A 23,128-nucleotide genomic window follows, 5' to 3' on the forward strand; every position below is an offset into this window, starting at 1 on the left:
CACAGGGATTCAGCAGAGAGCCCAGCTGCAAGCCCTAATGAGGGCTGGCTCAGAGGAACATGCTGAGCTAAGTACTGACAGCTGGGCTGAGGCACAAGAGGGCTATAAAAGCCCCAGGCAAACCTCAGTGAGTAAGCTATCCTGGGAGGAGATGGGATGGTGGTATTGCTGTCTCCTTACCAAAGAAGGATGCCTCAAAAGCCAGAAGACCCTGGGGAGGGTCTGTGGGGCACTAGCTGTTGGGAGATCTAGGAACTGCACAAACACTGTAAATAAAGACACTTGGGTGATCCAGCAGAAGAAGGCATGGAAGATTCTTTATTATACCAGCCTAGACACCGGGCGCAGGCTCAAGAGGGAGGAAGCCTGCAGAGACCCTGTGACACCTGGGCACCAGAAGTTGCCCAGTTTTGTGGAAATTAGAGTGGCAACAGGCCTGTTTGACAGAGAGAAATCTAGATTTGGGAGTCTTATGGGGATCCAGGAAGTGGGCAGGCAAAGCCCGCCTACTGCTAAAGGATCCCCCCCAGCCTAAGGGGTGGGGAGTCCACAAGACCTGGAAAACCAAATAATTAGGGGGGACAACTAATGAACAACAGGGACAGGAGTGCGGTCAAGGGGTCAAACAAAGGGAACCTGATGGGGACACCGAGCAGAGAACCCCGGACAGCGCCCACTGCTCCTCAAAGGCATCAAGGGAGTCAGTGGACGCCGCCCAGAGGAACTCTGCCCGGAGGCGTGAACGAACAGAGGATCGGAAATAGGCCCCACAGTCACAGGAGACTCCATCGGCCAACCTCCTCACCCTGGTTTTATAGATGGCCACTTTAGCCAGGGCCAGGAGGAGGTTGACCAGGAGGTCCTGCGACTTAGTGGGGCCAAAATCTTCCTGGATCCCAATAAGACTCCCAAACCTAGATTTCTCTCTGTCAAACAGGCCTGTTGCAACCAAAATCTTAACAAAATATTCGTGAGGAGCCGGAATAGGGGCTGCAGCCTGGCGCACTCCAGATAGATGTGCACCAGGGTTTCCCTCATGCCGCAAAAGAGGCAGGTGTCCGGGATTGGGGTGTAGGATTGAGAGTCGGAGGCAGTGGTCATGATAGTGGTCTCTCCTACCTTCTAGGACTTTTCAGCTTGGAAAAAGTCTCCTTTTTTCCAAGCTGAAAAGTCCTAGCCTCTTTAATCTCTCCTCACACTGGACCCATTCCAAACCCCTAATCATTTTAGTTGCCCTTCTCTGAACCTTTTCTAATGCCAGTATATCTTTTTTGAGATGAGGGGACCACATCTGTACGCAGTATTCAAGATGTGAGCGTACCAAGGATTTATACAAGGGCAATAAGATATTCTCTGTCTTATTCTCTATCCCTTTTTAAATGATTCCTAACATCCTGTTTACTTTTTTGACTGCCGCTACGCACTGCGTGGATGTCTTCAGAGAACTATCCATGATGACTCCAATATCTCTCTCCTGATTTGTTGTAGCTAAATTAGCCCCCATCATATTGTATGTATAGTTGGGGTTATTTCTTCCAATGTGCATTACTTTACATTTATCCACATTAAATTTCATTTGACATTTTGTTGCCCAATCATTTAGTTTTGTGAGATCTTTTTGAAGTTCTTCACAGTCTGCTTTGGTCTTAACTATCTTGAGTAGTTTAGTGTCGTCTGCAAACTTTGCCACCTCATTGTTTACCCCTTTCTCCAAATCATTTATGAATAAGTTGAATAGGATTGATCCTAGGACTGACCCTTGGGGAACCCCACTAGTTACCCCCAGAGGTGAAAGTAACTTAAAGGACTTACCAGTACTCCGGAGTCTTGAGTGGGGGGCAGGGGCGTGGCCTCGACCAGAAGAGGCGGGGCCTTTAAATACCTGGGCCCTTTAAATCAAGATTTAAACGCCCCAGGGCTGCGGCTGGGAGCCCCAGGGCCTTTAAATCACCCCTGGAACTACCAGCTGCAGAGGCAGCTGGGAGCCCCAGGGCTCAGGGGCAATTTGAAGGACCCTGGGCTCTGGCCACCGCTACCTCATTGGAGCTTGGGCGCTTTAAATCATCGCTGGAGCCCTGCCACCACTACCCCAGGGCTCTGGCAGTGGGGCTTGGGGGGTGTTTTAAAGGGCCCAGGGCTCCCTGCAGCGGCTGGAGCCCCTGGCTGTTTAAATCACTGCTGGAGCCCTGCCGTCGCTACCCCGGGGCTCCGGCAGCAGGGCTCGGACGGTGCTTTAAAGGGCCAAGGGCTCCCTGCAGCGGCTGAAGCCCCGGGCCCTTTAAAGCACTGCCCGAGCCCCACTGCCAGAGCCCCTGGGGTAGTGGGGGCAGGGCTCTGGTGGCACTTTAAAGGGCCCGGAGCTCCGGCCGCTGCGAGGAGCCCCGGGCCATTTAAAGCGCCAGCCTGGGGAAGCCGGTCTGGTCCAGCATGGTGTACTGGCTCTTGCCGGTACGCCGTACCAGACCATACTGGCTTACTTTTACCTCTGGTTACCCCTCTCCATTTACCATTTAGTCGTACCCTTTGTTTCCTGTCTTTTAACCAGTTCTCAATCCATGAAAGGATCCTCCCTCTTATCCCATGGCAACTTAATTTACATAAGAGCCTTTGGTGAGGGACCTTGTCTAAGGCTTTCTGGAAATCTAAATACACTATGTCCACTGGATCCCCCTTATCCACATGTTTGTTGACCCCTTCAAAGAACTCTAATAGATTAGTAAGACATGATTTCCCTTTACAGAAACCATGTTGACTTTTGCCCAACAATTTATGTTCTTCTATGTGTCTGACAATTTTATTCTTTACCGTTGTTTCAACTAATTTTCCTGGTACTTACGCTAGACTTACCAGTCTGTAATTGCCAGGATCATCTCTAGAGCCCTTTTTAAATATTGGAGTTACATTAGCTATCTTCCAGTCATTGGGTACAGAAACTGATTTAAAGGACAGGTTACAAACCATAGTTAATAGTTCTGCAATTTCACATTTGAGTTCTTTCAGAACTCTTGGGTGAATGCCATCTGGTCCCGGTGACTTGTTACTGTTAAGTTTATCAATTAATTCCAAAACCTCCTCTAACGACACTTCAATCTGTGACAATTCCACAGATTTGTCCCCTACAAAGGACGGCTCAGGTTTGGGAATCTCCCTAACATCCTCAGCCGTGAAGACTGAAGCAAAGAATTAATTTAGTTTCTCCACAATGACTTTATCGTATTTAAGTGCTCCTTTTGTATCTTGATTGTCCAGGGGCCCCACAGGTTGTTTAGCAGGCTTCCTGCTTCTGATGTACTTAAAAAACATTTTGTTATTACCTTCTGAGTTTTTGACTATCTGTTCTTCAAACTCCTTTTTTGGCTTTTCTTATTATATTTTTACACTTAATTTGGCAGTGTTTATGCTCCTTTCTATTTACCTCACTAGGATTTTACTTCCACTTTTTAAAAGATTCCTTTTTATCTCTCACTGCTTCTTTTACATCGTTGTTAAGCAACGGTGGCTCTTTTTTTAGTTATTTTACTGTGTTTTTTAATTTGGGGTATACAGTTAGTCTGGGGCCTTGTCTACACTAGAAAAGTATAGCTATATCAACAAATTCTCCTAGTGGAGACTCAGTAAAGCAATGGGGCATGCAAATTCTCTCTCTCTGCTGACATTTGGTAGAATTTAAAAGAAAACTGAGGCAGGGACTAGTTCTCATTTTCAGCCTTCAGATTGAGTTATCAACTCAGCCAGGTTGAGCTATCACTGCACCTAGAAGGTTTAAGTGCAGATCAGCAACTTGTCTGGTGAGCTGCAAGCTTCTCAGCTTTAGTTCCTCAGACCAGGGTTTTGGTTGTATCAGGCTGTTTCCCAGTAGAATTTTTCTGTAGGCTTCCTAGGCCTGGTCTACACTTAAAAGTTTTACTGGCACAGATATGTCAAGAGTGTGGAAAAAAATCACACAGACCTCCAACCAACATAGTTATGACAGTTATACCAACAAAACGTTTTGTTCCCAGTATAGTTTTTTTGTTCAGAGAACCAATATAAACTATACTGGCAAAATAAATCTTTTGCTGTCTAAGCTGTGTCTCCACTAGGAGGATTTGTTGATATAGCTATACTTTTCTAGTGTAGACAAGGCCCAGACTAAACACCCCTCCTCTGCTCCCCTACACAAGCAGCTGAGCAGACCTGTCTTTGTTTTCCTGTTGGAAAGAGGGGTGTTTGTTGGTGTGTGTTTCTCTGCTTCTCCTCCTGGATGAGATGGGATTTTTCCTGTTTGAAGTCCCTGTCAAAGTCAAAGCCACTTTGTGTTTCCTGCCATCCAAAAATTGGTACTGATAGTGAAGTCAAACTGATGCTGAGCTGAAGTCAAAGCCAAGCTCCCAGGGTTGCTGCAGTTCAGTTTCAAAATAGCAGGCTCTGCTGCTGTTCTCCCATGCAGGTGCTGCAGGGACCTATATAGCTTCTAAGCAGCAGCTGGACTCTGTCACCCAATTGGGATTATGTCTTTGGGAGCCATTCCTCTTGTGGAGATAGGGATGATGAGGGGTGACTGCCATTCCATCACTTGTGTGTTGTGGTTTGAGGGGGGGAAGGAGGGGAGGGGATCATCATGATAACATCTTCCTTCCTGAATCCCATACATGTCTTGATTTCTGCTTTCCCTGAGGTCGTATATGCTCTAGATTTGCCTGAGGCTCAGAACCCAACATTATGGGTACAGTATAAAATCCCAGTTAGAATAGAATAGTCTGGAGTTGAGTTAGGGCTTGTCTACACAAACATTTAGTTTGTGGCAAGCTGGGGTGTGAATCTACCTTGTGTTAACCCGCTGCGCACTAACTGTTCACGTGGACCCTTCTGATGCACACTTAACAGTTCCTCAGTGCACTTTGATCTAGTCCTGTTTCAAAGTGGGGGTAGATCATAGCACACCAAGGAACTTTTAGTGCATGTCAGCAGGGTCCACGTGGACAATTAGTGCATGGCAAGCTATTGAGGGATTGATTGATACCACAGGTTGCTGTGAACTAAATGTTCATGTAGAAAAGCTCTGAGGCAGCCATTGTCCAGATCTAGATTGACCTCTCTGCCAGAGGCTAGCAAGGTTTGGGCAGATGACACCATGAGAAACTCCATACCAGTAATTGTGACTGTATGAAATCCCGACACCATTCCCCAACTCACCCCCAAACTCTGAGCCACAGGGAACAAATCAGCCTTTCTCGTCATCACTCATTCAGGGGAGCTGGCATTTACAGGCAAACAGGAAAAGAGGCCAAAGGGAGCCCTGCGTACAGTGTGAATGAACTGGAGTAACCCCTTCTCCTTTCTCCTTCTCTCAGTTACAGGACCAAGGGCATCCGGCAGCCCACAGGGAGGGAGGGAAGGAGCAGAAAAGCACAGCCCATTCTGAGAACTCACAGGCCTGAAAGTACTCACACTCACTCACACTCTCTCTCTCTGCTTGTGCTGCTGCGGGCTCTTCAGGCCTCCCAGGCTCTGGGTGGGAGATCACTGTCAGGGCAAAGGCAAAACCTCAGCCATTGGCACTGAAGGAAAAAAGGAACTAACAAGAGAGACAGGCAGGAGGGAGGCTTTGCTGCAGGACCAGGTAGGTGAGCTGGAGGGCTGCTTGTAGGGCAGTTATTGGGTGGCTTAGGGGTTTTTTTATTTTGGGGACTTTGTGGGCTCTGGTGTGAGATTGGAGTTGGCCACATCTGAATCCAGTCTGCTTTGGGACTTGGAAATGAGCATTCCTAGCACAGAGATGCCCATGGTCTCTCCTGGAAGGGAACAATCCCCTGTTCACTGAAGGATTTAGGACAATGTGAGATATTATGGTCAGGGGGACACCTGCAAGGGTAGAAGCGCAGGAGCTGCCAGAAGTGAGGCTGTGCACTGAAGCAGAGTAGAGAAAAGTCTCCAGGTCTGATCCTGGCCTGGCCTGGATTATTATACATTAACTCCTCACTTAAAGTCGTCCAGGTTAACATTGTTTCGTTGTTACATTGCTGATCAATTAGGGAACATGCTTGTTTAAAGTTGCGGAATGCTCCCTTATAACGTTGTTAGCAACCCGTTGCAGCTAGCTGATGGGGGCTTGGAACCAGGGTAGACCGGCAGCCCCCCATCAGCTCCCCGTTGCCCTAAATTCCCTGTGCGGCAGTAGGCTATCAGTTGCCAGCAGTTCAGCTGTCCCTCCCCCACTGCCGTGTGCTGCTCCTGCCCTCTGCCTTGGAGCTGCTCTCTGGAGCCTCCTGCTTGCTGTGTGTGTGTGGGGGGGGGGGAAAGAGCGGGGCTAATGTCAGGGTGTGCTCCTGCTCCTGCAGCCCGCTTACCCCATATCTCCATGGGGCGGGGGGGATGGGGATGGGGATGAGGATGGGGATGGGACACGACAGGGCTCAGGATGGAGGAAGCTTCCTGGCAGCAGCTTCTGTCTCAACTTGCTGATCTACTTAAAAAGGCAGTGTACTTAGTGCGGTCAGCATACTTAAAAGGGCAATGCGCATCTCTCTCTCTCTCTCTCCCACACAGTGTGTGTCTCTGTCTGCCATGCTGTCTCCCCTCCCTCCATCTGTGCTGACTTGTAGACTGTGAGGCTACATTAACAACAGTGGGTTAACCTTTGAGGGCTCAGCTGATTGCTAGTTCATCATTTAGCAGTAAGGCATTCCCTGGGAAATATCCATCTCTCTGACTCAACCCCCTGAACCAAGCTTCACAATCATCAGCCCTGTGTACCAGTATTAAATTGTTTGTTTAAAACTTATACTGCGTGTGTGTGTGTATATATAATATAGTCTTTTGTCTGGTGGAAAAAAAATTTCCCTGGAACCTAACCCCCTCCCCCCCATTTACATTAATTCTTATGGGGAAATTGAATTTGCTTAACATCGTTTCGCTTAAAGTCACAAATTTTCAGGAACATAACTACAACGTTAAGTGAGGAGTTAACGTATTTATTATTTGTATTGTGGTAGTGTCTAGAGGTCCCGGCCCGTTTGTTTTAGGCCCTGTGCAAACATAACAAAGAGACAGTCCCATCTCTGTTACTTCAGTTCTGTATTTCTTCCTGCCTGGGATAAAATTAAATTGTTTGAAACCTGTTCTCATTGCCCCTTTATAATCATATAAGAAACATGCCAGGGGCATCTCACTCACACCAACTCAGTAGAGAGGTATTGGTAAATATCTTGGGACTTCTCTTCAGTCGTGGCAAAATGCAGTGGCCAGACCAGTTTGTGGAAGTTCAGAGGAATAACCTGACTCTCCCTTTGACCGTCCCATTCTTCCCCTGCTTTGCTTTGTGATCCAGGATAGGCTGCTGCATTTGACAGAGGCTGGAGGAGAGGTTGCATCTGTACCAGGCTTTTGGGAAGCCGTGGGCAGTGTTTTGCATCATCAACATTAAAGGCAGGAATGAATCCCATGTGTTCATCTAGTTCACACCTACTATCTCTCTGTAGGATTAGTCCCTAGAGGGAAAGTTCCAGGACTTTAGCGAGTCTGCTTTTCAGTGTCCTAAGTAATGAGGCTTCTCCACTTTCCTTGAGTGATTACTCCATAGTCTAGTAGATCTTACCATTAAGATGTTTTTTCCCCCTGATATTCAGCTTAAATTTCCCCTTCTTAGTTTCATCTCACTTATCCTATCTTCCACCCTAAGTAAGTCCTCCTTTCCTTGGTATTTACATTCCTCAGGTACTTGTACACTGTTATATCTCCCTGCCCCCCTCCAGTCCTCCATAAGACAAGTTATATTTAGTTGTTTCAGTCTCTTTCTTCTGTTGCTTTTCTCTGTACTCCCTCTAGTTTGTGGACATCTTTCTGGTACTGAGATGTCAAAACTGCTACATTATTTTAGATGGAGTCTCCTGAAAGCTGTATAGGGAGACACTATTCTCTGTTTGCTCCAGGACCTTAGGCGTAGACCCAAAGCTGATCTCTGTTTTCCCAGAACTGTACAGAGAGGGGCTATCCCCCTGCTCGATGAATGTTTAGACACTGCAAAACTGAATTGCCTTTTATGCTATCCTGTTGCATTGCGAGCACCTATCTAGTGTGCAGTCCACTATCACTAGGCATCACTGCTTCCCAGGTTTTCCCCTCCCATCATGGATCTTGGTTTTGAGTTATTTTTCCCCTGAAGTACAAGCTGTGTTTCCCCAGGCTGAGTCTCACTTTATTTTCTGCCTGTGTGTCTAATTTCTCTAGGTCCCTTTGGGTTATTTCTCTCTCCTGACAGGGTGCTAGCAATTCCTTCCAGTTTAGCATGACCTATGCCTGTCATTAACATACTCTTTACCTTCTTAACAGATACTTGCTGATGATATTAAATCAGACCAATCTTAACACTGGTTTCACCAGCAGAGCCTGAGAAAAGAGTGCTGTAGAGACGAGGAGGAACAAGCAAGCCAGTGAGAGCTGGAAAGAACCTCTTGCTTCCAGAGACCTGCTCAGAGGAAGTACTAAGGCCTTTTAGGAAGTTTGTGAAAATCTGCTAGATAGTATAAAAGAGAAGGTGCTCATTAGAGCACCAGATCCCTGGACAACATCCACTCTTCTGATGGAAGAGAATGGGTCTGTCTGTGTATGTTTTTATGCTGTCCTATCACAATGCAAGCTCCTACATAGTGCTGTAACACTTACTCTGTGGGACTCTACTAGATCCAGACCCCAACCCAATGCTTTGTTTTTTATTTCAGCCAATTGGACCTGAAGCCAGTTTTCTGCAAACATGACAGTGTCATAGCTGAGCCATTGTAAATTAAGATTTCAGAAAACTTTTTGTGGGATACTGTGGGCCCAGCTTTCAAAGAGAGGATCAAATTGGCTCTTTGATGCCCAAATGTGTATTTTACAAGTTTGAACCCATTTAGGAGCCTAAATACAAAATTTGGGCACATGTCTTAAGTATCTACATTTGAAACCTAGGACTGTCTATCAAATGCACTTGTTCACTTGGTCATATTCACAAAGGCTCCTGTGCTGTTATACAGGAGTATGCATAAAGGCATAATTCCACTGACACATATGGGGAGACATGTGTTTGTGAGCACAGTCACATTAACACATGGACGCACACACAAGTACAGTTTCTCTGACAGAGAGTGTCCATGCACACGGGAGTGCACACAGGTGAGAAGCATACAGGCATATTTATGCTAACAGTCATATGGATGGTTTCACATATATGCCCCAGGCATACAGGCGCAATCCCTCCGTCACACACATGCACACCCATTCTTTCAGCAGGTGGCTGGCTAATGCTGCAGTGACATCGTGTTCTGGTCAGCATCCCATGTTTTGTACCACCCCACAAATTTTCACAAACTTCCTAAAAGGCTTCAGCATGTCCTCTGAGCATCTGTTACTGGGGGAGGAAGAGGCTGTTCCAACTCTTGCTGGCTCTTGTCTCTCATTCCTTCTGTGGTCTACAGCACACTTTTCCTAGGCTCTCTTTAGGGGAACACATGCCTGGAACAGGGACTGTATGTAAAAAGCTGATTTGTATTTTCTGAGGAAGGCTTGTGGCACCTGAGGCTCAGGGCTTCTCCCAGAATGCATTGGTCCTTCCAGGAAGGCCAAGGGAGTTAGTGGGATTGGGGGTGAGAGAAAGGCAGTCATACCTAGCAGGGTAGAAGTCATTGTGACTACTTCTGGGCTACTTGGCTTATTGTGCACAAACTGCACTCTATGCAAGGTCATCTCCTTTACTTGTATCTTTTGTAGCTAGGGGACAGAATTTAGACATATTCCAGGCAGCTGTGACTGTTGATTACTGATCAGATGGAAGATTTCCAGAATGAATGGAGGGGAAGTTCTCTTGGGAATTGGAATGGGACTGTTGCCTGTTGGATGGGGTGGGAGCTCAGGCTGTGGGGGTTAGTCCCTGTGGAGGAACAGATAAGAGCCCTGGCTGTATAGAGAGTTTTTGTGTGAGACAGGAGTGGAGCCCTTGCCGTGGGAGTGGGAATGCTGGCTGCAGGGGTTCTGTGGGAATGAGGGTGGGAGCACTCACTGCAGCGGACAAGGCTGAATGCTGTGGCTTGTATCATGATAGTTTATGGGTATTTTGCCTACAGTTTGAAACACAAGGGTTACCAAAGTGCTGAACTTGGGACTTTCGGTCTCTGAGTTGTTCAGCTGTCTCCAGGAGGGGTGGGGGGGAAGAGAGGGGGAAGAAGCTGGTGCCAGCACATCTCGGAAGTGCTTGGCGCCTTGATCTGAGACATGAATGACAGTTTGTGGGAGAACTGCTTCCCCCAGCCTTTCACCTAGATTGACTTCCTCCTTGGAGACTGCACTCAGTGGAGTTCTCTGTTCCAGATGCTGCATTTGGGAGTGAGAGGTTGCCCTGTTTTATCATTTTGCCAGCTCTGGTTTTCAGAACTGGCACCAGGAATTGGGACCAACAGGTGGGGCAGCACCACAGGCTGTATCAGGAAGGTTAAGTTTTCCTTTTGCAGGTTCAATTAGCATCACTGTTTTACATTTGTAATTGAATTTTAGGTGCAAATCTGGGCACTTACAATTCTTAACTACCCGATTGCTGGTACAAAAGGGAGGTGGAACTTCAACCCTTTGGAAACTTAGCCCTAAATCTTTATGTTGTCTCCTGTGACATCTATGCACCCTACAAGTCACCAGGAGAAGTCCAGCTTTCGGTAGGATTTGCCTAGACCTGTGTTAAGGTGGGAGGCAAGTAGCCATCTCTCTGACTCTGACCTACTGTTAGTGCATGGAATGGGGACGCTTGAGTTGGTTTCGTAGCATGAAGACAATAATTTATTTGTGTTCAGGGTGAGCACACAGAGATTCCAGCCTAATGAGAGAGAGAGGGGAATTAGAAAAGATACTTTAAAAAAATTGAAAATGAAAATCAGCCCCCATTACTCTGTTGCACAGGCTTCCCCTCTCCCTGTCACCTCTGATGGTCCACTGCCAGGGCTGCTCTGCTATAGCCACCCTAGCTGCCCTGGAAGGTCCTGCTGACTCAGTCTCCCCACCCACTACACAGATGTTATGGCTTGCATTTAGGTCAAACACCATCAGCTTGAAGCTGCTACTGAATTCATGTAAAAGGAAAATGCAGTGCTTTGGGGAAGGCTTCTCTGGAGTATCTCTGCTCCCAGCTGTCCCCGGCCTCCTTACACTGGGAAAGTTAGGCATCCTCTGTTCCCCCTTCCTATGGATAACTGCAGACTACTCATGCACAGACAGGGAGCGTCGTGTCTCTTCTGTCAGAAACTGAAGCGTCGTGTCTCTTCTGTCTCTTTGGGCTCGAAATACCCAGCCAACAGCTAGTTCCGCTCTTGTTATATGTGTTGGCCCTGTTTGCACATTGAAGACATTTCACTTTGGAAATTTCACCAGGCAGATATCCCTGTCCTCCTCTTTGGTTCTGGGTGTCTGGTCTTCTTCCCTATTTCGTAGCATACATAGGCTGGCTGCACTGGAATGCTTAATCATCGAAAGTAACAGGAGCCCAAGCAGTCATTCAGTTCTTCAGTTGCAGAACTGGCCCCTTCCTCTAGTAATATTCACAGAGCTGCTGTGGTCTATAGGGTAATTCTTTAAAATAATTAATATTTTTTTGAATGAATCTTCCCCATAATTTTAAATTCATGAACAATGGTGTGCTCAGCAGAATCTACCCTCAGGGCAAGTATACTCAGCTCTCTGCCTGTCACACCCAAACATGCCTGGACGTGCTGCTCACAGCTGTGCCAATACAGAGCAAATGTGGGAGTAAGAACAAACAGTGGGTGTGGGGTTTATTCATCTCCAGATCCCATCCCCATCCTCATTCTGTTCACTACAGCATTTACATCGGCGTGGTTTTCAAGCCAGCTGTAACTATCCACTTTGTGCCTTTGGGCATAAAGGCACTGGGAGCCTTCTTGCATTTCCCCAAACCCAGATACATTAGCTCACTATCCTGCATGTGGGGATTTTTTATTCTTTCTGCCAGTTCATGGGTTTCCCTTTTGCTGCCGTTGTATTTCTGCTGGAGTATCTATTTCTCCAGTCGCTCAGGGACTAATGAATATGTGCACCAAAGGGAGAGGGACTCTCTACTCCTTCTATTGTCCCTATCAAGGCTAAGGCGTTGTCTACACAGATCATGTTTTAATATGGCCTGTGGGCATTAAATCTCCTGTATTTGTTATCTGGCAGAATATAATGGAACCAGGCAGGTGTCCAGTAGACTCAATCATATGTCTCAATTTATACTTGTTGGTTCCACTGGGGACATTGCAGTAGTCTTTGGATTGTCTATACTTGAAAAGCTGCATTAGTTGAACTAAATATTAGATAGATTTTAAATCTGTCCAGTCAAATTGGTACAAACCCTTAATATAGATGGACTTAAAACTGCTGTAATCCTTAAGCTTGCACTGGTAAATTGCTGAATTAAGCTAAACTGATAAATGAATATTAAACCAGTTTAGGTAGGTCTACATTAGGAGTTTGCAATGGTTTAACTAGACTGATTTAAACTTAGTCTAGTTAAACTGGTCCAACTCTTTGTATAGATGAGAGCCTTTGAGGAATTTGACTAGGTCTTTTTCTCAATATGGCTGTAGACTGATGTTCTGCTCTTGCAGTGGACTTAAACAATGGATGTGGACTTTGTGTTTCCCAAGTGTCTGAGAGGGGAGCCCTTTAGATGGCATCTTTGACGGTGAATGCATTTGCCTGAAGAAGGATTATAGCCATTTTCCATAGATCTGATGTAGGAGTTTTATCTCCTGCTATAGTTCGTACCTGTGCTCTAAATCAGTGGTTCTCAGCCAGGGTACTTGTACCCCCAGGGGTACGCAGAGGTCTTCCAGGGGGCACATCAACTTGTCTAGTTTTACAACAGGCTACCTAAGAACTACTAGTGAAGTCAGTACAAACTAAAATTTCATACAGATGATGACTTGTTTCTATTGCTCTATATACTGAAATGTAAGAACAATATTTATATTCCAATTGATTTACTGTATAATGATATGGTAAAAATGAGAAAGTAAACACTTTTTCAGTCATAGTGGGCTGTGACACGTTTGTGTATTTTTATGTCTGATTTTGTAAGCAAGTAGTTTTTAAGTGAGGTGAAACTTGGGGTACGCAAGACAAATCAGACTCCTGAAAGGGGTACAAAAGGTTGAGAGCCATTGCTTTAAATGACATTGATCCTGAGCACAGCACAGGGCAGCTGTTAGTATCACAATGAAGATTTTCTTGTAGTTTAATTGTAAAGACCTTCCATTCTTTATAATGTGAGCTCCTCAAGGCACATCACAAAATCCATCATTGCTGGCACTGATTAGCAGCACCTTACTGGCAGGTTCAACACAGGACAAAGGATGTGGAGATTGGAATATCCCTCTCACAGACTTGGGGATATCCCTGCAGGTCAGGGCTGAGGTTCAGTGGTGATCTGTGTGATAGAGAAAGCTTGTCCTGCAGTGGTAGATATTCTGGGGATAAACAGAGGATTCGTTCTCCAGGATCTGCTAAATCTTGTAACTTTCATCACATTCACATAGGGTTTTAAGGAAATAAACATAAATAACAAGGCTGATCGTCTCTTTGTTGAATGATGGAGCAAGGCCTCAAAGTATAGCTGGATTGGTAGCCCCTGAAATAAAATTCTCTCCTCTTATGCGTCTGTTTTTCTCCACAGGCATCTCCAGTCAGTTTTTAAACAGCAGAGAGAACCTAACAGCCTTGAAGACTTCTGCAGCCTTACACACAGCAGTAACCATGCTACAGAGATGAAATGATAGTGAGTCTTGCCAGTGTACCCCATGGGTCCCACACAGCTTGCTGCACAGGATCATGGGAAAAGGGTGGCAAGTGTATTTGAAATGGAGGAGGAAGGTTTTTCACTCTTCCATGGCTCGGAGATCCCCCCCGAGCATGCAGGTAAGGCAGTCCTTGTGACATCCACACACTGTGAAGGTGGTGTGCTCACTGAATCACATACATAATGCCTGCTTAGCAAAATCCTAGGGTTTGATCCATTACATGCAGGGCACTTGATGGGATAAGGAAATAGAAGAAGAGTTGTCAGTTGGTGGGGGGAAGGATGGGGTTCTCCAGCATGTAAATGGTGACAACAGATGTGCTGTAATGTACTGGCTTTGTGTGTATATGTGCATGTGATGTTGTCCTCTGTCTAGTGGCTGAGCCCACAGGGAATAAAAAAGACGGACTTCTGTCAGTCATGGGAGATCTTGGGATTTAGGAGTGGATGCAAGGGTTCTTGCATGGGGAGGTATATGCAGGAGGTAGAAGAAGAGAACACTTCAGGAATCCAAGGATTAGTTGAATTAGTGCCATGTGGCCCCCACTTCAGCAGTATTTGCCCTCTTGGCTGGTTCTCCAAGGCTTCCCTTCATGGGTGTTGTCTGCTTTAGTCTGCGTTTTCCATAGCACCCTCATTTCAGCCCCTCTTTTCCTGTGACTCTTGGGCTGCTGAGCCATATTTCAGTATCCTCTCAATGGGGTTTGAGTGCCATTGAGGTAATGAAGTGCTGAAGTCTTGCTCTGCAAACACCTTTGTATAGCGTTGCACATTGTTGCCTCAGGGGGCAGGGGAGAGGGTGCTGAGTGGAAGTGAGAGCACCGGAGACAAATTTTTAAAAAATAGATTTTCTGTACAGTCTGGGATTTGGCTTTAGATTTGGACTTCTCCTCTTTGCAGCTCTTTCATATGCCACTGAAGGTCACTCCCACCTTGTCAGACTTACAGAGAGGTGAAAGTGAAAAAGGGTATCTAGTTTGAACACATCTAACTCTTGGGGCTGGAAGCAGCAGGGGCTGCCTCTCCCCATTCCCATCCCCCAAAAGTCTGAAATGTGGCATAAAAATGGGAGCAGTGTTGTGCTCAGGTTTGGGCAGCAGTTGACATTTCTAGTAGCTCTAGGTAAGAGAAGGAGTTCTCATCCAGATGGATAGTGGGAGAGATCTGGGCTGAAACTGACTCTAATCCCCAGGATGTACCTGTGCCGCCATGGGTGGGAGTGGATTTGCGCTAGGGCACTGGCTTTTCTAGGGAACGGGTTGTCTTGGCCTATTCACAGCCTCCACTTATCTTATCCTTCCTCTTTTTCCATCTCTGTAGAACATCTACCCCTGAAGCGGAAGAAGGGTCCAGCCCCCAAGATGCTGGGGAATGAAGTGTGCAGTGTATGTGGGGACAAGGCCTCAGGCTTCCACTACAATGTGCTGAGTTGCGAGGGCTGTAAGGGCTTCTTCCGCCGCAGCGTCATCAAGGGTGCCCAGTATGTCTGCAAGAATGGTGGCAAGTGTGAGATGGACATGTACATGCGCCGCAAGTGCCAGGAGTGCCGGCTGCGCAAGTGCCAGGAGGCAGGCATGCGGGAGCAGTGTGAGTGCAGGGGAGGGAGGCATGCGGGAGCAGTGTGAGTGCAGGGGAGGGAGGCATGCGGGAGCAGTGTGAGTGCAGGGGAGGGAGGCATGCGGGAGCAGCGTGAGTGCAGGGGAGGGAGGCATGCGGGAGCAGCGTGAGTGCAGGGGAGGGAGGCATGCGGGAGCAGCGTGAGTGCAGGGGAGGGAGGCATGCGGGAGCAGCGTGAGTGCAGGGGAGGGAGGCATGCGGGAGCAGCGTGAGTGCAGGGGAGGGAGGCATGCGGGAGCAGCGTGAGTGCAGGGGAGGGAGGCATGCGGGAGCAGTGTGAGTGCAGGGGAGGGAGGCATGCGGGAGCAGTGTGAGTGCAGGGGAGGGAGGCATGCGGGAGCAGTGTGAGTGCAGGGGAGGGAGGCATGCGGGAGCAGTGTGAGTGCAGGGGAGGGAGGCATGCGGGAGCAGTGTGAGTGCAGGGGAGGGAGGCATGCGGGAGCAGTGTGAGTGCAGGGGAGGGAGGCATGCGGGAGCAGTGTGAGTGCAGGGGAGGGAGGCATGCGGGAGCAGCGTGAGTGCAGGGGAGGGAGGCATGCGGGAGCAGCGTGAGTGCAGGGGAGGGAGGCATGCGGGAGCAGCGTGGGTGCAGGGGAGGGAGGCATGCGGGAGCAGCGTGGGTGCAGGGGAGGGAGGCATGCGGGAGCAGTGTGAGTGCAGGGGAGGGAGGCATGCGGGAGCAGTGTGGGTGCAGGGGAGGGAGGCATGCGGGAGCAGTGTGGGTGCAGGGGAGGGAGGCATGCGGGAGCAGTGTGGGTGCAGGGGAGGGAGGCATGCGGGAGCAGTGTGGGTGCAGGGGAGGGAGGCATGCGGGAGCAGCGTGGGTGCAGGGGAGGGAGGCATGCGGGAGCAGCGTGGGTGCAGGGGAGGGAGGCATGCGGGAGCAGCGTGGGTGCAGGGGAGGGAGGCATGCGGGAGCAGCGTGGGTGCAGGGGAGGGAGGCATGCGGGAGCAGCGTGGGTGCAGGGGAGGGAGGCATGCGGGAGCAGCGTGGGTGCAGGGGAGGGAGGCATGCGGGAGCAGCGTGGGTGCAGGGGAGGGAGGCATGCGGGAGCAGTGTGGGTGCAGGGGAGGGAGGCATGCGGGAGCAGTGTGAGTGCAGGGGAGGGAGGCATGCGGGAGCAGTGTGAGTGCAGGGGAGGGAGGCATGCGGGAGCAGTGTGAGTGCAGGGGAGGGAGGCATGCGGGAGCAGTGTGAGTGCAGGGGAGGGAGGCATGCGGGAGCAGTGTGAGTGCAGGGGAGGGAGGCATGCGGGAGCAGTGTGAGTGCAGGGGAGGGAGGCATGCGGGAGCAGTGTGAGTGCAGGGGAGGGAGGCATGCGGGAGCAGTGTGAGTGCAGGGGAGGGAGGCATGCGGGAGCAGTGTGAGTGCAGGGGAGGGAGGCATGCGGGAGCAGTGTGAGTGCAGGGGAGGGAGGCATGCGGGAGCAGCGTGAGTGCAGGGGAGGGAGGCATGCGGGAGCAGTGTGAGTGCAGGGGAGGGAGGCATGCGGGAGCAGCGTGAGTGCAGGGGAGGGAGGCATGCGGGAGCAGCGTGGGTGCAGGGGAGGGAGGCATGCGGGAGCAGCGTGGGTGCAGGGGAGGGAGGCATGCGGGAGCAGCGTGGGTGCAGGGGAGGGAGGCATGCGGGAGCAGCGTGGGTGCAGGGGAGGGAGGCATGCGGGAGCAGTGTGAGTGCAGGGGAGGGAGGCATGCGGGAGCAGTGTGGGTGCAGGGGAGGGAGGCATGCGGGAGCAGTGTGAGTGCAGGGGAGGGAGGCATGCGGGAGCAGTGTGAGTGCAGGGGAGGGAGGCATGCGGGAGCAGTGTGAGTGCAGGGGAGGGAGGCATGCGGGAGCAGTGTGAGTGCAGGGGAGGGAGGCATGCGGGAGCAGTGTGAGTGCAGGGGAGGGAGGCATGCGGGAGCAGCGTGAGTGCAGGGGAGGGAGGCATGCGGGAGCAGTGTGAGTGCAGGGGAGGGAGGCATGCGGGAGCAGTGTGAGTGCAGGGGAGGGAGGCATGCGGGAGCAGTGTGAGTGCAGGGGAGGGAGGCATGCGGGAGCAGTGTGAGTGCAGGGGAGGGAGGCATGCGGGAGCAGTGTGAGTGCAGGGGAGGGAGGCATGCGGGAGCAGTGTGAGTGCAGGGGAGGGAGGCATGCGGGAGCAGTGTGGGTGCAGGGGAGGGAGGCATGCGGGAGCAGTGTGGGTGCAGGGGAGGGAGGCATGCGGGAGCAGCGTGAGTGCAGGGGAGGGAGGCATGCGGGAGCAGTGTGAGTGCAGGGGAGGGAGGCATGCGGGAGCAGTGTGAGTGCAGGGGAGGGAGGCATGCGGGAGCAGTGTGAGTGCAGGGGAGGGAGGCATGCGGGAGCAGTGTGAGTGCAGGGGAGGGAGGCATGCGGGAGCAGTGTGGGTGCAGGGGAGGGAGGCATGCGGGAGCAGCGTGAGTGCAGGGGAGGGAGGCATGCGGGAGCAGTGTGAGTGCAGGGGAGGGAGGCATGCGGGAGCAGTGTGAGTGCAGGGGAGGGAGGCATGCGGGAGCAGCGTGGGTGCAGGGGAGGGAGGCATGCGGGAGCAGCGTGGGTGCAGAAACACTTGTGGGGACGTAGAGTCATTGTGGACTATGCCAGAGCGGTGAGGCTGTTAGTGGAGATATTGATGCTGCCAGTGCATATAGTGGCCATGCTGCCTGGTATCTACGTGGCTGGGAAAGGGGACTGTTTACTCTGAAACAATTTAAAAATAACCTTCAGAGGCACAGCTGCCCACACACCAATGAAGTTCTTGGCAAGCTGACTGCCTTGTGATTCTGAGTGTGTGAAGTGTCATTATGCTATCTGCATAGTCAGCATTATTGCAAGCACTTGCCATGCTTGTCACACACGTTGCATCCACACACACAAGTTGTAACAAGTGCACAAATATTGCCACACCGTTGCAACTGCACTTACACATGCCCAGTTCTGGCACTCAATTTTACTTCCTACACTGGGTTGCTCTGCTCTGTTGCAGTGCTAGTGTAGACCGGGAGCTCAGTCTACCTGCTACAGTCCCTCAGTGCTCCTGCCCACCTTTCAGTGACAGCTCAGAGAACTAGCTCTGTCATATGTCAAGCCACCTTGTAGGACATGTAGGCTCAAGAGAAACTCAGTTGGTACTCAGCTTGTCTGGTTTCCCCCTTCCCCACACCCCAAAGCGCAGAGCAGTGAAAAAGGATACACAGTGAGCCATAGCACACAGAGCCATGCTCTAAATCAATATATATACTGCACTGGGGATTGGTGTAGCCATTTGGATTCTGCCTCAACACCATCACTCATACTCGTGAGAGCAGGAGAAGGGACACAGCAAAAACACAGCAAAACTATTCCTGTCCCTACATCTCACTCACATTCTGCAAGTAAATCCCAGATCACTTCCTAGTGGTTCAACACTTACTTGTTGTGTTGCGGGAAATAACTAGGCTGCATCTCCTCCCATCATCTGCACTGTCCTGCCAAACTTGGGCCCATTCCACTCCTGTCTCTGGATTCTTTAGGGAAACACAGATACAAACTACTTATAAAGCAAAATCAAAACAAGAAAAAGCAATAATAAAATCCAGCCTCCCCCTCCCCCATCCCCGAATGCACAGCCACCCAAATAGGACAGTGCTTGTAGTAATGGATTCCAGAATATATTGGACAGTAGCTCATGGGGAAGCTGGTGAGCCCCTGCCATGGCATCTGCATGGATTGTGCAAAGGTGTAGCAAGGCATAGGCCCTGTCCTTCATGATGAATGCATGGATCCTTTGGCAGGACAGAACTATAAGAAATAGGCAGTGGAACAAACCAAAACTGAGAACAGATACAAATGGATGTTTTCTACCATCGCCTACAACCTGTATCACATACATGAAAATATACCTATTAGCAAACTTAGGGAGTTGGTAAGTAAGATCCCATGGAAAGGAAGTCTAAGGGTCAAGAGAGTTGACAGTTTTTCAAAGAGACATTATTAAGGGCACAAGAGCAAACTATCCCACTGCGTGGGAAAGATGGAAGTATGGCAAGAGATCACCTTGACTTAACCAGGAGATCTTCAGTGATCTGAAACTCAAAAACTAGGTCAAATTACAAAGGATGAATATAAACAAATACCACAAGTATATAAGGACAAAATTAGAAAGGCCAAGGCACAAAATGAGATTAAACTATCTAGAGACATAAAGGGTAGGGTGACCAGATGTCCCGATTTTATAGGGACAGTCCTGATTTTTGGGTGTTTTTCTTATATGGGCTCCTATTACCCCCCACCCTGTCCCGATTTTTCACATTTGCTGTCTGGTCACCCTAATAAAGGGTAACAAGAAAACAGTCTACAAATACATTAGAAGCAACATAAAGATCAAGAATAGGGTAGACCCATTATTCAATGCGGGGATGATGACAATAATAGAAAATGTGGAAATGGCAGATGTGCTAAATTATATTTTTCATTCAGTTTTCACTAAAAAGTTTAGTAGTGATTGGTCATCTAACATAGTAAATGCCAGTGAAAATGAGGTAGGATCAGAGGCTAAAATAGGGAAAGAACAAGTTAAAAATTATTTAGACAAGTTAGACGTCTTCAGGTCACAGGGCCTGATGAAATACATCCTAGAATCCTCAAGGAACTTACTGAGGAGAGGTCTGAGCCATTAGTGATAATCTTCAAAAAGTCATGGAAGACAGGAGAGATAGAAAAGGGCAAATATAGTGCCTATCTATAAAAACGGGAACAAGGACAACCTGGGAAATTATAGACCAGTCAGCATAATTTCAGTACCTGGAAAGATAATGGAGCAAATAATTGAGCAATCAGTTTGCAAACATCCAGAAGATAATAAAGTGATAAGTAACAATCAGTGTGGATTTGTCAAGAACAGATTGTGTCAAACCAACCTAATAGCTTTCTTTGACAGGGTAACAAGCCTTGTGGATGGGGGAAAGCCGTAGATGCAGTATTTCTTGACTTTAGTAAGTCTTTTGATACTGTCTTGCATGACCGTGTCATAAACAAATTAGGGAAATACAACCTAGATGGATTTATTATGAGGTGGGTGCAGAACTTGTTAGAAAACTGTTCCTAGAGCGTAGTTAACAATGGTTCACAGTCAAGCTGGAAGGGCATAACGAATGGGGTCCCACAGGGATCAGTTCTGGGTCTGGTTCTGTTCAATATCTTCATCAATGATTTAGATAATGGCATAGAGAGAACACTTATAAAGTTTGTGAACGATACCAAGCTGAGAGGGGTTGCAGGTGCTTTGGAGAATAGGATTAAAATTGAAAATGATATGGACAAACTGGAGAAATGGTCTGAAGTAAATAGGATGAAATTCAGTAAGGACAAATGGAAAGTACTCCACTTAGGAAGGAGCAATCAGTTGCACACATACAAAATAGGAAATGACTGCCTAGGCCTAGGACTGCAGAAGGGGAATTGAGGGTCATAGTGGATCAGAAGCAAAATATGAGTCAACAGTGTAACATTGTTGCAAAAAAAAAAAAAAACATCATTCTGGGATGTATCAGCAGGTGTGTTGTAAGGAAGACAAGAAGTAATCCTTCTATTCTACTCCATGCTGATTAGGCCTCAGATGGAGTATTGTGTCCAGTTCTGGATGCCACATTTCAGGGAAGATGTGGATAAATTGGAGAAAGTTCAGAGAAGAGCAACAAAAATGATTAAAGGTCTAGAAAACATGACCTATGAGGGAGGACTGAAAAAATTGAGTTTGTTTAATCTGGGAAAGAGAAGACTGAGAGGGGACATAACAGTTTTCAAGTACATAAAAGGGTATAAGGAGGAGGGAGAAAATTGTTCTTGTTAGGATAGGACAAGAAGCAATGGGCTTAAATTGCAGCAAGGGTGGTTTAGATTGGACATTAGGAAATAGTTTCCTGTCAGGGTGGTTAAACACTGGAATAAATTGCCTAGGGAAGTTGTGGAATCTCTGTCATTGTCTAACCTGCTCTTAAAAATCTCCAAAAACCTGTCAGGGATGGTCTAGATAATACTTAGTCCTGCCTTGAGTATAGGGGACTGGACTAGATGACCTCTCAAAGTCCCTTCCAGTCCTATGATTTCATGTATGATATTTTAGGGTGCAGTCCAGACCAGTGAGGATCTGTGTCATCACTTGCCCTGCAACCTGGGGTGCCTCACAATGCTTTGGTGCGGTAGCTTCCAAATTGGGCTCCTCACAAACAGCATGCAGGTCATATCCTGAGTGTCTGTGTGTAGCCATAGCCCTGGTCCAGCAGCTCCGACTCCAGTAGTCTGTCAGCAAACATCAGCTGCACTCTGGCTTCCAGCAGCCTTTGTTAATACTTGCAGGGTGACCCCAACACATTCCCAGTCACAGATTTTCCCCCAAAAGCGTGTGATCTGTACTGACCAACCCTCTCCTGGATAGTCCAGATATATTAGGTCCATTGCCTCTGTAAGGGGATCAACATCTGCTCCCTTAAATGGAGTTACCCAAACAATTCACTACTCTGGATTAGTTTTAATTAAAGAATAAAACAAGTTCATTCAACTACAAAGAGAGAGATTTTAAGTGAGTACAAGTAATGAAGCATTGAAGTAAAAAATGGTTACAAGAAAAATAAAGATAAAACACTTTCTAAACTTAACAAATGAGACTTGGTTCAAGGTGAAGTCCCTTACCACATGTTTTCAGTATGTTGCTGATCAAACCCTCAGGCCAAGAGCTGGTCCCAAAGTCCATAGGCTGTTTCCTTTGTCTTCTTAGACGGAAAAGAGAGATGGACAGGGGGAAATAACTTGGGTGTTTTTGCCTTTCACTTTTACAGTTTAGTTACCCTTTGAAGTGTATTTTCCTGAGTGTTATCCATAGTTAACATTCATTCAAACAGGAAAGGCAGCAACATGGTGTCTGGGGGTGAAAGAGGTTGCATGTTGTTACTTCTCACCTCTGTTTTGCTGAAATGTAGATTTTCCTTGTCTCCTGTCTTCCCCCTCTTGCTGTCTGTGGATCCTGTTTACACCTTTTATGTAAACTGAGGTAAACACACATTTCTTTGTTTAAGACCTGCTTGACCAGTTCTACCTAATCTGGGCTATGTGGGTTTGAACATATGCCACCAACATCATTTGGGGGAAATCATGACTTTACATATAATTTTGCTACCTACATTTCACCATGAGGATATTGAGAAGCAAGTTTTCAAAGGATACCTTACAAGGCATATTTTGTACAAAGTTGCGTGTAGGGTGTGAATTCTGGGTGCATTCAGGAGTGCATTCTGGCACAGAAAGGCAGCTGTCATCTTTGCCCCGGGTGTGTCCACTGTGTTTCCCTGTATCTGGCAGTTGAGTCCACTGTGTGCCCCTTGCTTCTGGCACCACTGCTTGCTCTCTCACTGCAGCCTCTTCTGTCTCCCCCTTTTAGGTGTTTTGTCTGAAGAGCAGATCCGGCTGAAGAAGCTCAAGAAACAGGAGGATGATCAGGCTCGGACAGTGGTTGTGCGCCCGAACCCCCCATCTCCGCCCAACACCCCCTATAAACTGACACCTGAGCAGTTGGGCATGATAGAAAAGCTTGTGGCAGCTCAGCAGCAGTGTAACCAGCGCTCATTCACAGACAGGCTCAAAGTGACGGTACAGGCTCAAAGGGCAGACTCCAAAATATACAGGGAAAGGGGAGGCTGGGGTTATGTGCTAAGTGTAGGGGCGCAGCACAGGAGGGCTCT

General features: G+C 48.4%; 1 protein-coding gene across 18 annotated transcripts in view; it reads left to right on the plus strand.

The window, feature by feature from the left end:
* Positions 1-23,128, plus strand: part of NR1H3 (nuclear receptor subfamily 1 group H member 3) — a 61,917-nt gene that overhangs the window by 19,070 nt on the left and 19,719 nt on the right. For 14 of the 18 annotated variants that reach the window (XM_073348256.2, XM_073348257.2, XM_073348263.2 and 11 more), the window contains 3 exons: positions 13,673-13,914; positions 15,116-15,382; positions 22,828-23,036. In XM_073348256.2, the coding sequence (XP_073204357.1) occupies positions 13,797-13,914; positions 15,116-15,382; positions 22,828-23,036 (594 nt within the window). In that variant the 5' untranslated portion in view covers positions 13,673-13,796. Of the gene's footprint in view, positions 1-5,453; positions 5,603-13,672; positions 13,915-14,973; positions 15,383-22,827; positions 23,037-23,128 lie in introns of those variants that run through there. The other 4 variants (XM_073348262.2, XM_073348266.1, XM_073348252.1 and 1 more) reach the window with 4 other exon arrangements.

Source organism: Lepidochelys kempii, chromosome 6 (assembly GCF_965140285.1).
Source record: "Lepidochelys kempii isolate rLepKem1 chromosome 6, rLepKem1.hap1, whole genome shotgun sequence".
NCBI lineage: Eukaryota > Metazoa > Chordata > Testudines > Cheloniidae > Lepidochelys > Lepidochelys kempii.